Below are 13,110 nucleotides of genomic sequence, written 5' to 3'. Positions count from 1 at the left end.
CTCAAGCCTGTTGTGAAATTGAGATGTTTTACCAATAATCTCTTACTAATCCACTGCTAAGCTGCATCTAATCACTGGTCCAGTACATCTTAACTCCCAAATATCTTCACGACCAGGATGTTTTGGTGGTCAAAAAGTGTCAATTGATTTGGTATATCAATTGATAGAGCTTACGTCTCTTTTCTTAAACTGGGAAATCTAGCTGCTTGGCTGTACTGTTACAGACCACTGTTGAGATAGTAATTGATTACCTATTTTTACCAGTTTGATTTGAAACATTTTAAGGGAGGGTCTGCATAAGCCCTAGTTTTAGAAAACTGATCTTCATTGATGATCAGTTCTTTATTTACAATATGTTCAGGGAGTTCGCTATTTTTATATAATGCCTTTAGTGTTTTTACATTAACCAATGAAGTTACACACCTTATCACAATTCATCTTTACTAGTCGCACAAGAAGAATTATGTTTATCTTCTCGTGGATTTTCTAAATACAAAATAATGGCTCAGCGTTACAAGAATCAGCCAATGAGAAACAAGAGATGCAAATGCGTTCTGATCAATTACCAACTTGATAGACCTAATGCTTAGACCAGATGACTAAATCATCAGTGCCTGTGTTGGTGGGAATACTAGTTTGATGAGGCATCTGTTAAATCAAATTTTTTGTACCAGAAAAATTGAATCTTCAGATAGTAAAAACTTAGTTAGATTCAGAGAGAAGTAGAGGCAGAGCCCATTCATTATTAGCTCGCTGAGAGTTCAGAAAATACAAGCGATTTGAGCTTCGGGTGGTGCACTGTCATGTCTCAAAATTTCTGTTGGTTATGCTGCAAAGTTAGCCAAATTTTTTTTGGAAAAAGGAATAATCGGTACTCTTTTTTACTTCCATATTCGCTGTTTGCCATCATATGATCTGATTCAACAAGTGTTGGATTTTTGTTTTTCACTTTTCAGACTGCATTCTTGGGTTAATAATATGTACTTGGTAGCTAAAAATCAGCAGATTGCTAATAGGTATTAGCTGTTGATTGGTTTCTATAAAAATACTGGTTGTTGATTGGTCTTTAGCAGTGGTACTGGTTGTTGATTAGTTTTTCGTAGCTGTGCTGGTTGTTGATTGGCTTTTAACAAAACTACTGGTTGTTGATTGGTTGTTTACAGCAGTTCTGATTGTTGATTGGTCCCTAGCAAAAACGCTGGTTCTGACAAGCTGAATTTTAAACTTTTGCGGAAAATCTTTTGTGTATTTTAACTCTTTGTTTTTATAACAAACATTGTCTGATTAACTCGCACTGTGAACACTCATACATTCTTCCTTATACAGTAGTTCTTATAAATGGCTTACCAGAGTGATGGGTGCTATTATTATTGTTTTTAAACTGTGAGACACCTTCTGTATTATTCAATTGAGACTTTTTGTTTTCTTAGAAAGTAGCTCCAATTGGCAGCATACAGATTATCTATCCTTGTATTGTTTGTGTGAGTGACCGGATCATAAACACAGAAACCGGTTGCGTAAGATCATTTACGTTGTGTTTTTGTATGATAGCCACAAAAATCAACGGAGCATGGCTTGGTGTTTTATGGAAATTGATTGGCTTGCTTTGTTTGTAACAATGAAAGAAATGAAGGATAACTCAATGTAAAAATACAGCTAATCTGGCTATTTATTTGCTGTTTTATCGTTCTTTGTGTGTCATTCATTAAGAGGTTACGCTACACAGCTAGCGATAGTTGTGAGCTCAAAGGCTGGTTCACACGATCTCACTTTGTTTTGGCGTTGATACAACAATACTTCGGAGATCGTCGATAATAAAAATGTTCACCCTATCACAAACCCAATTGCATTTGCATCCGCAAATACTCCATGACACAGTGTTCCCATTCCCATGTTTTTCCGTGAAGAAACCTTTTTTGTTTTTGCGTGCTCGAATCAAATACTAATCTTGCGGAAACTATCATGAACTGAAAATAATCGCAGTATCCGCGACCGCGAATTACTATCGCTGAAATGGTTCACATCGTACAGGCTGTCGACAATGCTCAGCCTAATATCGAGACAGTTTTACAGGTGCAAACTTTCTCGACGTATCCGCATTGTTTTTTTGATGATATGGATTCCCAATGCATATAGTCGAGGGATGAATACCAAAAGGACAACTACGACATACGGAGATTTGGCTTAAAGTGAGGGAACGGGGGATGGAATCATTACATAATTCAGCTATCGGCAACTGCAAATACTATGCAGAGTTGTTTAATATTTTTTAGACTGGCATTATGTAGAACATCTTAAACAAAGTTTAAAGTTGTATAGTGTCTTGGAAGTTTATTTTCTCCATTTTTCTGACGCAGCAAAGAAACGCAAAGTAACAGGTATGATAATTTGTGCCTCAAACTCTCACATGTAGCTTTTTGAGATAACAAATACTATGTTGAATATCTTATATCTTTTCTGCAAACATTGACAAAGTAAACTACTGTAGGAAAGGAATCTTCACAACTCCAGTTGAAGCCATTCAAAAATGCTTTTTTTGCATCTTGGGTGGCCATCAACAGGGTTTAAGCTGGCATCCTTCTAATTAGTAGCTAGACCATGACTGGCACTCCTCAACAGCTATACCTACCATTCCATAAACAAACAAAGATGTAAAAAGTATCACATGATTGAAAAACCAGCCGTCAGCGATTATGGCAACTTGCCAGTTGAACTTCAACAGTAGGTCCAACTTCTCAGGCTTCAACCAGCCCTGGAATTTTCCTGTAAAGTTAGGGCATGAAACAGAACATTTGTCGACTTGATCTATCTTTCTCTTGCCAAAATGAACAGCCGTGTAAACATGAGCCAAACATATGTTTATTCAATTCGACTTTCATCCCGTTCATTTCCTCCTTGTCATAGCTCAAAAAATAATGACACAGACTGCCTCGTTTCTATACGTAGAAAGCAGGATGAAGCCATTAAATGAAGTTTTTCTGCTCTTAAATAACTTATTCTTTGGCATTTTGTACGACTTCTGCTGACTTCTGGCTGATCCCTGACTGACATGTGGCTGACCTATACTGACCTAACCCTATTTAAGTAAACTAACTGTCCAGCTCTGTGATAAACCGACTTCAAATGTTTAGACCCCTACCACTGACCATATCATTGCTTGTCACAGGATTCAATGCAAGCCTGTTAATTCTATAAACACCGACATTTGTCGCCTTGTCACTTTATTTATAAACGATGTTATATATACTTTAGCAGCGCTTTCGCTGAGAAAGTGCTTCATATAATGTATCTATCACTGATTCGCTGTATAGCAATGAGTTTCCATATAAACTTTTTTTTTTGTATCACACAAATATGCATTGCATTCACTAGTGCAACTAGGATGGATTAGTAGAGTTTTAGGTTTGCTGGACTAAAAGAAAAATAATAAGATCTTTTCTGAAAAAGACGTATAATAGTTCAAAGTGGGATGTTATGACATACTATCATGAGATCTTGAGAAGAGCCAATGAAACACAAGACAATATCTGTTATTAGCCATAACCAACGGCCAAACTCTAGGGGCACCCTCCTACACTTGCACACCAGCTTTATTAGAAACAATTCCAGCTGTATAAATTGTACTGAAAGAGTATAATGGTGCTAGGTACTGTATAACTGCATGATGATGGCAACATGTATAATGTTATAGCTATAGTGATATCATAACCATTTTGCTATAGTGATATACTTAGCTTACTTGCTAGAGTGATATACATAGCTTACTTGTTATAGCGATAGACATAGCTTTGTTACTATAGTAGTACACATCACTCTATTGGTATAGTGTTACGTATAACCTTTGAAAAAAAACAAAGCATATCTTAATTGCTATTGAGCCAGATGGGCTTTTAAGATAATACAATATAATAATACTCATATCTTGCTGAAGAAAACTATTAAAATTGAGTCCTCATGTATTTATAAAAAATGAAAGTTTTATGATTAAGTCATTAGAAGTTGTGTTACACGTATTATTTATCATTTCACTCTGTGTTGCACTTTGGGTCTCACAGACTGATCTGCAGGCACGAGTACATTGTCCTTAAGCCGCTTAGCTAACTTCTTCAACTTCATAAGTATAGCTTCCTGCATTTGATTAGCCGTGAGACACTTTGTAAATGTTCTGGTTCCTTTTCTTGCTACAACAACTTTATCACTGTCTTTTCTTCAGATGATAGCGTCCTATCCTGTCCTATAAACTTTGGGGGCGGAACGTGCTGGCCCAAGGTTCCTGCTAACAGTACAGCCGTCATACAGTGTCCTGGTCATATTAACCTCTTCGACACTTCAGGTACAAATCTATATGATTAGGATTCCGTTAATGACAAAAAGATTATCCGGATGAAGACGGCATGATAGGAAAACAAAAAGTTTGAACTGAGGAATCACAAAATAGGAAATGGTATCATTTATTAGGATTTGTCCACACCTCAAAGGTTTTCCATTCATAATGGTGCTGAAAGTATGCTGTAGTATGTCTGTATACAGAGCTGCTATGATTTGATAGTGCTGTATGATAAATAATTAGCTTTTAAAAATGTTATCAGACAGCCAATTAAATTAGACAGGCTATAACCAATTAACCAATTAAAGAGGTTCCTTTTCTTCATAAAAACTAATGAAATTTTATGATGCTTTAAAGGAAATAACGGATTAGAGAATGATATAGGGCAACAAACGACGTTTGAAGGAACCAAAAGGCGACCAATTGATTTAACGATACATGATAACCAACGATATTTTCTGGCGCTACATGAATATGATAACCAATCACGTTTCACAGTCTGATATATGATAGCTAATAAAACAGCATATTCTTGTACAATGCTGTAAATTAGGTTTTCTAATAGTAAAGAGCACATTCAAAGAAAAACTTCATAAAGTTTAGCAGATTTTCTCAAAAAGTATCGGCGTTTTTCTATGATTTGTGATTGTTTTTCATGTTTATAGTGGTCTAATTTTTAGGATGTTTCAAGATTAAAATAGAAAAAACTTGATCGCGGTTCAAACGACAAAAGAAGTGCAAAATGATGTCACTAGTTGTTATCATTGCGATAGTTGATATCAGTTATTGAGTTCAAGTTTTTGTGTTATCCGTCTCTATTCTGTTGGCCTCTGCAACTATTATAATAGTCACTAGTGGCTCGGCTACCTGTCTCTCTTATTATTGATATCAGCTATTGTGTTGAAGTCGCAGCGTTACGTGTCTCTATCCTGTTGGCCTCTTTGCAACCATAGACATCATAATCACACTATTGCTTGATCTCAGCATTTAACCGCCATCAAATTTTTTCGATTTTGATCTTGAATAATCTTGGCAGTCAGATTACCTCAAACATCGAAAACAATCACAAATGATAGAAAAACACTGATACTCGATAACCCTGATAGTTCATCTTTAGCATTGCAGCGTGTTCGGTTTATTATGTATCTGCGATATGACTTGAATAACAGTAGAAATAACCAACTCCCATAGCGTTTAGAAATAACCAGCCTAGCCATATTGCTCATCACCAAACATGCTATATATTGACTGTCTGTAGGTAAAGCTTACAGGTACTGCATGAGCAATGGCACTTGGTACTTCGACAGCGCAACGTCTTATTCCATCATAGACTACAGAAACTGCTCTCAGCAGGCTGAGGATGAGGACAGTGATAGGTACGATCGACTGGTCCATGTAAGCTCTCAAACGATGCTATTTGCTAGTAACTGATTGCGAATTGCTGATGATTGATTGTGGATTGCTGGTTGGTGATTTGTGATTGCTAAATCTAGTAGCGGTTACAATTTATTTGTTATGTTATTTAGCATTCTCGAGTATCGGATCAAAATAGCTTTAATAGTCTTTTTGCGGCGGTTTCCAATGATAAAGCCCAAAATGGTGACTAAATCCTGAATAAATTACTGCTGGTTCAGTGTGCGGTTTTGACAGCTCATTTTCTAGATGCAGGTGTTCTTGTGCTTTATAGACAATTATGCCAAGTGTGCGCTTATAGGAAAGTTCTTAAAGGCATTTGCTACATTAGGGAATATTTCTCTACAGGATTTATAGGGTTCTCTACAAAATTTTTGCCAAAAATCGCACAGTTAAGGCTTAAACTCGCGATCAGCATGTCAACTGCTAAGCACGAGGTTTCCTGATAGTGTAACTAGTTTAATAAATAAGCAAAACTATATTTCTATCTATTACTTTATTGGCAATGATTTCATTTCAAACAGAAGAAATGTTTTTAAAATTATTCCATACATGAATCATAAAACAAAGGAAAAAAGGAAGGGCAACAGTTGGCTACTATTTGCAATATTGTCTTTTGGGAATCGTCGAAACATTCTAGAACTATTTGAAACATATGCATAAAAGCTAAGATAACCAACTGTATAGCAGAATTTTTAAAGTCTAATTGCTGAGTGGTGTTTAATGAAAGCTTGAGCTCATCAATATCCCTTCTTTTCTTTTGTAGACACATTTGAGACGTCTGGGTTTGGTGTACCTGGTTGGCTGCAGCGTCTCTGTTTTCTCTCTGCTTGTCGCTCTTGTCGTCATGTTCTTCTTAAGGTAATGAAATAAATTATGAGAGAAAAGGAGAGTGATGTGTAAGAGGACAAGGGTTGGTTGTGGGTACGAAAAAAATAGGGTAAGAGACAGAGAATAATAAAATGAACAAAAAACAGATCCAAAATGGTTGATAAGGACAATAAAACATACATTTACCTTTTCCTTTTTTAAAGCCTGTAAATGGCTAGTAAGATATTAGTAGTAGTAGTAGTAAAAGTAGTAGTAGTAGCAGTAGTAGTAGTAGTAGTAGTAGTAGTAGTAGTGGTAATAGTAGTAGCAGTAGTAATAGTAGTAACAGTAGTAATATTAGAAGGAGTAGTAGTAATATTAGAAGGAGTAGTAGTAGTAGTAGGAGTAGTAGGAGTAGTGGTAGTAGCATTAGTAGTAATAGTAGTAATAGTAGTAACAGTAGTAATATTAGAAGGAGTAGTAGTAATATTAAAAGGAGTAGTAGTAGTAGTAGGAGTAGTAGGAGTAGTGGTAGCAGCATTAGTAGTAATAGTAGTAGCAGTAGTAATAGTAGGAGTAGTAGTAGTAGTAGTGGTAGCGGTAGCGGTAGTAGTAATAGTAGTAGTAGTATTAGTAGTAATAGTAGAAGCAATAGTAATAGTAGTAACAGTAGTAATATTAGGAGTAGTAGTAATAGTAGTAGCAATAGTAATAGTAGTAGTAATAGTAATATTAGGAGTAGTGGTGGTAGTAGTAGTAATAGTAAGGGTTGCAAATGATCTGCTTCAGCTGATACTCTGCCAGATTTTCATAAAAACCAAAGTCATTGAATTAAACATATATAATAATTATTCACAGCAGAGCTGAAAAATCTACTATAATTATTTATACTAATTGTCATCGATGAAACTTCTGGTTAAATAATAAAAAGGGGCTGCTCTATTGCACCAATATAGTGTGAGCAGACAAATCCTAACGTAGCTGTTTAGTTTTGCGCCCAAAACAGCTAAGATCTTAGCTTAAAGCCTTTTCAGCTACTTGACATGTCAAACAATTCTTTGCATTTCTAAAACTCTGAAGAATGGAAAAGTGCATGAAATTTTGAGTCCTTAAAATAGGTAAAAAGGATAAGTATTACATCAACGATCCTTTATTCATATGTATGTAACCCTGATTGTAGTAGTATTTGACCATCTCTTTAGACTTGCTGATGTTTATGTAAAACGGAGAATGACTAAAATAAACATTTCAATAAAAGTCCAGCACTAAAACCATCATAAAATATTGAAATTGGCTAAAATATAAACTGAAATTGAGAACAACAAATGTTAGTCCATCAGTAAGAGATTCGGGTTGCATGATGTACCGGAGAAAGGGTATTGGATAGTTATTGATCTCACCACCTCCCATTTTGGAAACAGCTGATTAAGCCCAGTTAGTAGTGTGAGCTAGGCAGGGTCCAAAATAGTGAGGAGTGGAATTTAACACATATTATACATTATTATATACATTGCATGTATAGACATTATATATTAAATACCATATGCATATTATACATTATATATTTATACATTATATAGTTACATTCTATATATATATCACTATTTGTTTGTTGAACTTCTTTTTTACTTTGGTGAAAGACTGTTTCCGCATTCAACTTAATAGCTATGAATGATCATTATTTATTTACTACTTAACTTTTTGTATCTTTATCTGAAGTTACGTATCATAGTTATATACTCATAGGTGAACATACGCAATACCTCTCTCTCGGATATGTTCATGTGTATGATATAACAAATATTTTTATCTCTAATAGGTAATGCTGTCAAATATGTTTATGAGGGAAACACATGACAGACTCTCTTGCTATAGACAATCAGATATGTTCATTTGTGAAACACATAAAAAGTCCTATTTATATTGACAATCAGATATGATCATTCGTGAAACACATAAAAAGTCCTATTTATATTGACAATCAGATATGTTCATTTGTGAAACACATAAAAAGTCCTATTTATATTGACAATCAGATATGTTCATTTGCGAAACACATAAAAAGTCTTATTTCTAGTGACAATCAGATATGTTCATTTGTGAAACACACACCAGGTTGTGTCTCTAAAGACAACCAGATATGTTCATGTGCATCACCTATCAAACACTTGCTTCCCTAATTACAGTCAAGTATGAGTACAACTTAGTTGTGGTCATCCTTGTAGTTACCTTTTCTCTAATCACTTTCTAAATTTGGTGAAAACGTTCCTATCAGAAATGTGGTTTAGCTAATCAATTAACGGAAGACAAGAATGGCTATTAAGATATTCAAGTGAGCTTAGGTAAGCTATTATAGCTAGCTTTGAAGTGTGCTTCTCTAATTTCCATTGTTGAGTTAGCAGTACTGTTAAATTTGGCTGTACCTCCAACAGGAATGATGTCTCTAGAATGTTCTTTCCTTTTATACTTTATCCTGCACACTTGTTTATGAGATCAAGAGACAAGATTACATACATTAGTTTGTAATTGCAGTGGATTTGTTAATATATAAGCATTGTACTGATCACTCTGAATTTATCATTTACATGTATGTTACATAGTTATAATCGTACAAATTTACCATATTATTCATATGAGTAGCTCTACTAGTTCTCAAATTCGTATGAGGTGCATTTATTAATATACAGCTAGTGCATGTATTTTAACATGGCTAGCTCTAGTATTTTAGTGCCGGTTTAACAATAAAAATGTTAAGAAAGTTTATTAGACAACTTTCTCAAAACCTGAGAAGGTCATCAAATGCGGAAGATCAGTGTTTTCAAGTAGCATCAGTAGCTCTATAGTATTTTATAAAACAAGACATGAATAGTCTTATATGATGGCTTGTAAAATAACAACCTAACAACCTAACATAGCAGTCTTGTCTTACCAACAGTACAAGACCAGAACTGATCCCAGTAATAGTAATAGTAAAAATAGTAACAACACTCTAATCTAGATTAATAAACTAGGTCATAAAAACTATAGCCATAGAGTATTAAAACTGCATTCACTTCTAGCCACCAGTCAGGTACCTTGAACACAACCTATTTTAATGGTAGAGTATCAGATAGATATTTGAAGATACCCGCTTGCGCCATACAAAGTTGAGTTATCTTCCATAGTTGATAGCAGAATCACTAGTACTGCCCTATCCAAGCATTCACTAGCAACAGGTTAGTTACCATTCGTACAAGTCATAAGTCTCTTTTATAGAACTAGGGTGATGCACTCTGTGGTTGGCCAACAAGCCATGTTTTGCTAGCCCACATAATTTTTAAATAACTGTTTGCTCATAATTATAAATGCCTTTTATAAACTACCATAATCTCTAGTGATAGTATATATCTAGTATATCACTATTACAACACTAATAGTTTGATGTAGACTGAAATATTGTATGAATATCATTTGGGTGAGTAACAGAATATGAAAAGTAAATATATAATATGGAGAGATAACAAATGCAGATAAAACTAGCTGTTACCTCTAATCAAAGAAGACAAAGCAGAAAACCATACAATGGCTCCATAGATGCCAAGCATAACATTTTATGGCGTCTCTTATTTACCTCGCTACTGCTCATATGTGGTTACCTTCAGTGCTGTTGTAACTGTATATCAACTGTCTCTGTCACTATCACTGTTCCTGTCACTGTCACTGTTTCTGTCACTGTCACTGTTTCTGTCACTGTTTCTGTCACTGTTTCTGTCCCTGTTTCTGTCCCTGTTTCTGTCACTGTTTATGTCACTATCACTGTTTCTGTCACTGTCTCTGTCACTGTCATTATCACTGCTCCTGCTCCTGCTGCTGCTACTGTAACATTTACTATAACTATGACTGCAACTATAATAGCTGTAATCTACAGCATCAACTCCATATGTAACTAGGATTTTGCATCTCGGCTGCTTGAATTCACAAAATCCTTTGCCATAGCAGGAAGATCTAACTAAGTGATTCGGAGAATATGATTTATGTTCTCATTGCAGACGGTTACACTGTCCAAGAAATGCCATCCACATGAACATGTTTGTCTCCTTCATTCTCAAAGATATAGTGCAGCTCCTCGTCTACTACACGTCCGATCAACCCGATACCGTTATAGGTCAGCAACATGACCCGAATCAGTTGGATGATACCAATTTTCCCGACTTACTAGACAGAGAAGGGGTAGGAAAACTCAGCGTTCTCTGCAACAGCTCTGTAGTGAGAACGCTAACCACTAACCTGTTATCTGCTGTCATATTTTCTAGTTTTGTACTACTGTGATGGCAGAGGCATGACTACAAGCTAAACATTTTTATATGCTTGGTTTTATGAAAATGTTTCAGAATTGGCAATGCAAACTATTGGCGACCATCTGGATGTACACGAGGCTATCAAACCATGTTTGGGTGTTCGTAGAAGGTTTTTACCTTCTTACGTTGATCTTCATCAACACCTTCTCTGACAAAAGTAGCATCAGATGGTTTCTTCTCCTTGGATGGGGTGAGCAGTTAAGCCAATGCTAAACATTCTAAAAGCAGATTAGTTCTTTCTGATTCAAGGCCACCACCTGTATGTACACTTTGAATCAACTTGGTTACATAATGAAGTACCCCGCTCACATTCGCCAGAAATAATTTTTAAATAGACGCTATCACATTTGTCTTTCTGATGTGCATTCTATTTGCTATCTGAGGTTTTGCGCTCTGTGAAATGTGCCATCAAATATGTGCTAAAAACATGAGCCATACTGCTTCAATACTACATGAAAAATACATCTGTCATGTGGGTGACCTTTCACTGCGCTCATTTAAAGTTGACTTGTGACTCATCTACATATTTATTTTAGAACATTTTAAAATTTTACCAAATTTTTGTTTTCACGTACATTTTTAGCAAGTAAATTTCAAATGTTATTAAAACAAGACAGCGTTGATGGTTTGTTGATATACATTAAAAAAACATAAAAGTACTAATTTTAGCTGTATCTAGTGTATGTTAGAGTAAGTTACCATGTCTAATTTCATTCCTCACTCTACCACCACACTTTACCAAAATCATTGATTCTATTGACAATACATGTCCATTTACCTGTCTCTCAGGTCAAGTATCAACAAAAATCTCCTTTTCCTTATTACTTTTTACACATAACTTACTTTTTTTGGGGTTTTGTTTCATCGTCTAATTTGCTTTAAACTATTGATAATAAAGTTAATACTTTACTAATTTAGTATTTATTTACGTATTACATAGATCTATATGCTTATTTTCATACACACATATAGATTTATGTGATGCACCTGTTTTGCTGCTATATATCATTATACATGTTTATTGTTAAACAAGTTAAACAAACTAACACCTTTTTAACAGAATGCTTGCTTCCAAATTCGATGGTTTTAAGTAGGAACAGATCAAATAATGAAAACTTTGTATACCAAGGTTGGTCTGTATTAGGTATATGAGTAGGAACATCAGTTGGCTGCTAGAGTTGCAGGTTGTTTAGTACGAAAGCAGGTAAAATAATATCAATAAAGCCGTGCTTAAACTTTCAAATCCAACAATTATGTATATGAATTAACTCCCAGTTTTTATACATTATATCAATAACTCGGTTATATATGTATATTTATCATTAGGATTGTGTGGAGGTATACTCTCAGCCTTAATTATAACTTCTTTTAAAAACACTAAGGCTAGTAGCAGTGATTCAAGTGAAGATTATTTTTTATCAAGTTTAAACAATTATTTCTTTAAATTCTTTAAATATAATTATAGCTAAGTAAAATGATATTTATTGCATTTCATTTATTAAACACACGCTTTCATATATTTAATGAGCTTGTCTGGTAGTGGCATGCCTAATTGTTCATAAAGCAGATGGAAATTTTACCCAAAATCAATTCTTTAAAACAACAGAATGGTACAAATATAGCAGAAATCATTACACCCATTTCCTACTGTAGCGGCCTGTGTTTGCTATTCCGGTACATCTAAACACTTTTCAATGGCTTCATAAAAATGTGAATAAACCTCGGCAGCGGTGGCAGCCTGATTGCATCAACTAATCTGCTGACTAAATTTGATTAGTGCAGTCAACCCTTGACATACACAGCTAATCTGTCTAACAAATGCTTCGTATGTGGAGATGTTGGAATAAACATTCTAATGGGAATACGTATACATTGTGTTTTTCGAATTCATTTTTAAACTAAAATAATGATGAATGATTTAAATAGTTACTCATAGCACCAAAACAAATTTTATTACATAAAAACTCCCAAAAGCTAAATTTAAAGATTTGCATTGTATATCAAAACTATAAGAATAAAGTTATAATCAGTAGAAAGAGGCGCTTATAGTAACTTCACCTTAGAAACGCGTGAACTGAAGAGTAGGATTAACACTGCGCAAGTTCATTAGTAGAGAGTGAGATAGTAATACACAGTGTAACCTGCTCTAACTTACATTAGAATCTGATATTATATGAATTGGATTAATTTAAATAATTTAAAATATTTTAATTTTTCAGTTTT

At 34.7% G+C, this 13,110-nt stretch overlaps 1 protein-coding gene across 3 annotated transcripts in view; it reads left to right on the top strand.

The window, feature by feature from the left end:
- The window catches only part of LOC137390207 (secretin receptor-like), a 35,334-nt gene that overhangs the window by 12,112 nt on the left and 10,112 nt on the right, over positions 1-13,110 (top strand). For 2 of the 3 annotated variants that reach the window (XM_068076502.1, XM_068076501.1), the window contains exons 3-7: positions 4,214-4,333; positions 5,586-5,722; positions 6,507-6,601; positions 10,579-10,795; positions 10,921-11,077. In XM_068076502.1, coding sequence (XP_067932603.1) covers positions 4,214-4,333; positions 5,586-5,722; positions 6,507-6,601; positions 10,579-10,795; positions 10,921-11,077 — 726 coding nt within the window. The remainder of the gene's footprint in view (positions 1-4,213; positions 4,334-5,585; positions 5,723-6,506; positions 6,602-10,578; positions 10,796-10,920; positions 11,078-13,110) is intronic. The other variant, XM_068076503.1, reaches the window with a different exon arrangement.

Source organism: Watersipora subatra, chromosome 3 (genome assembly GCF_963576615.1).
Source record: "Watersipora subatra chromosome 3, tzWatSuba1.1, whole genome shotgun sequence".
Taxonomy (NCBI): domain Eukaryota; kingdom Metazoa; phylum Bryozoa; class Gymnolaemata; order Cheilostomatida; family Watersiporidae; genus Watersipora; species Watersipora subatra.
This window is presented reverse-complemented; position numbering and strand designations above follow the sequence as displayed.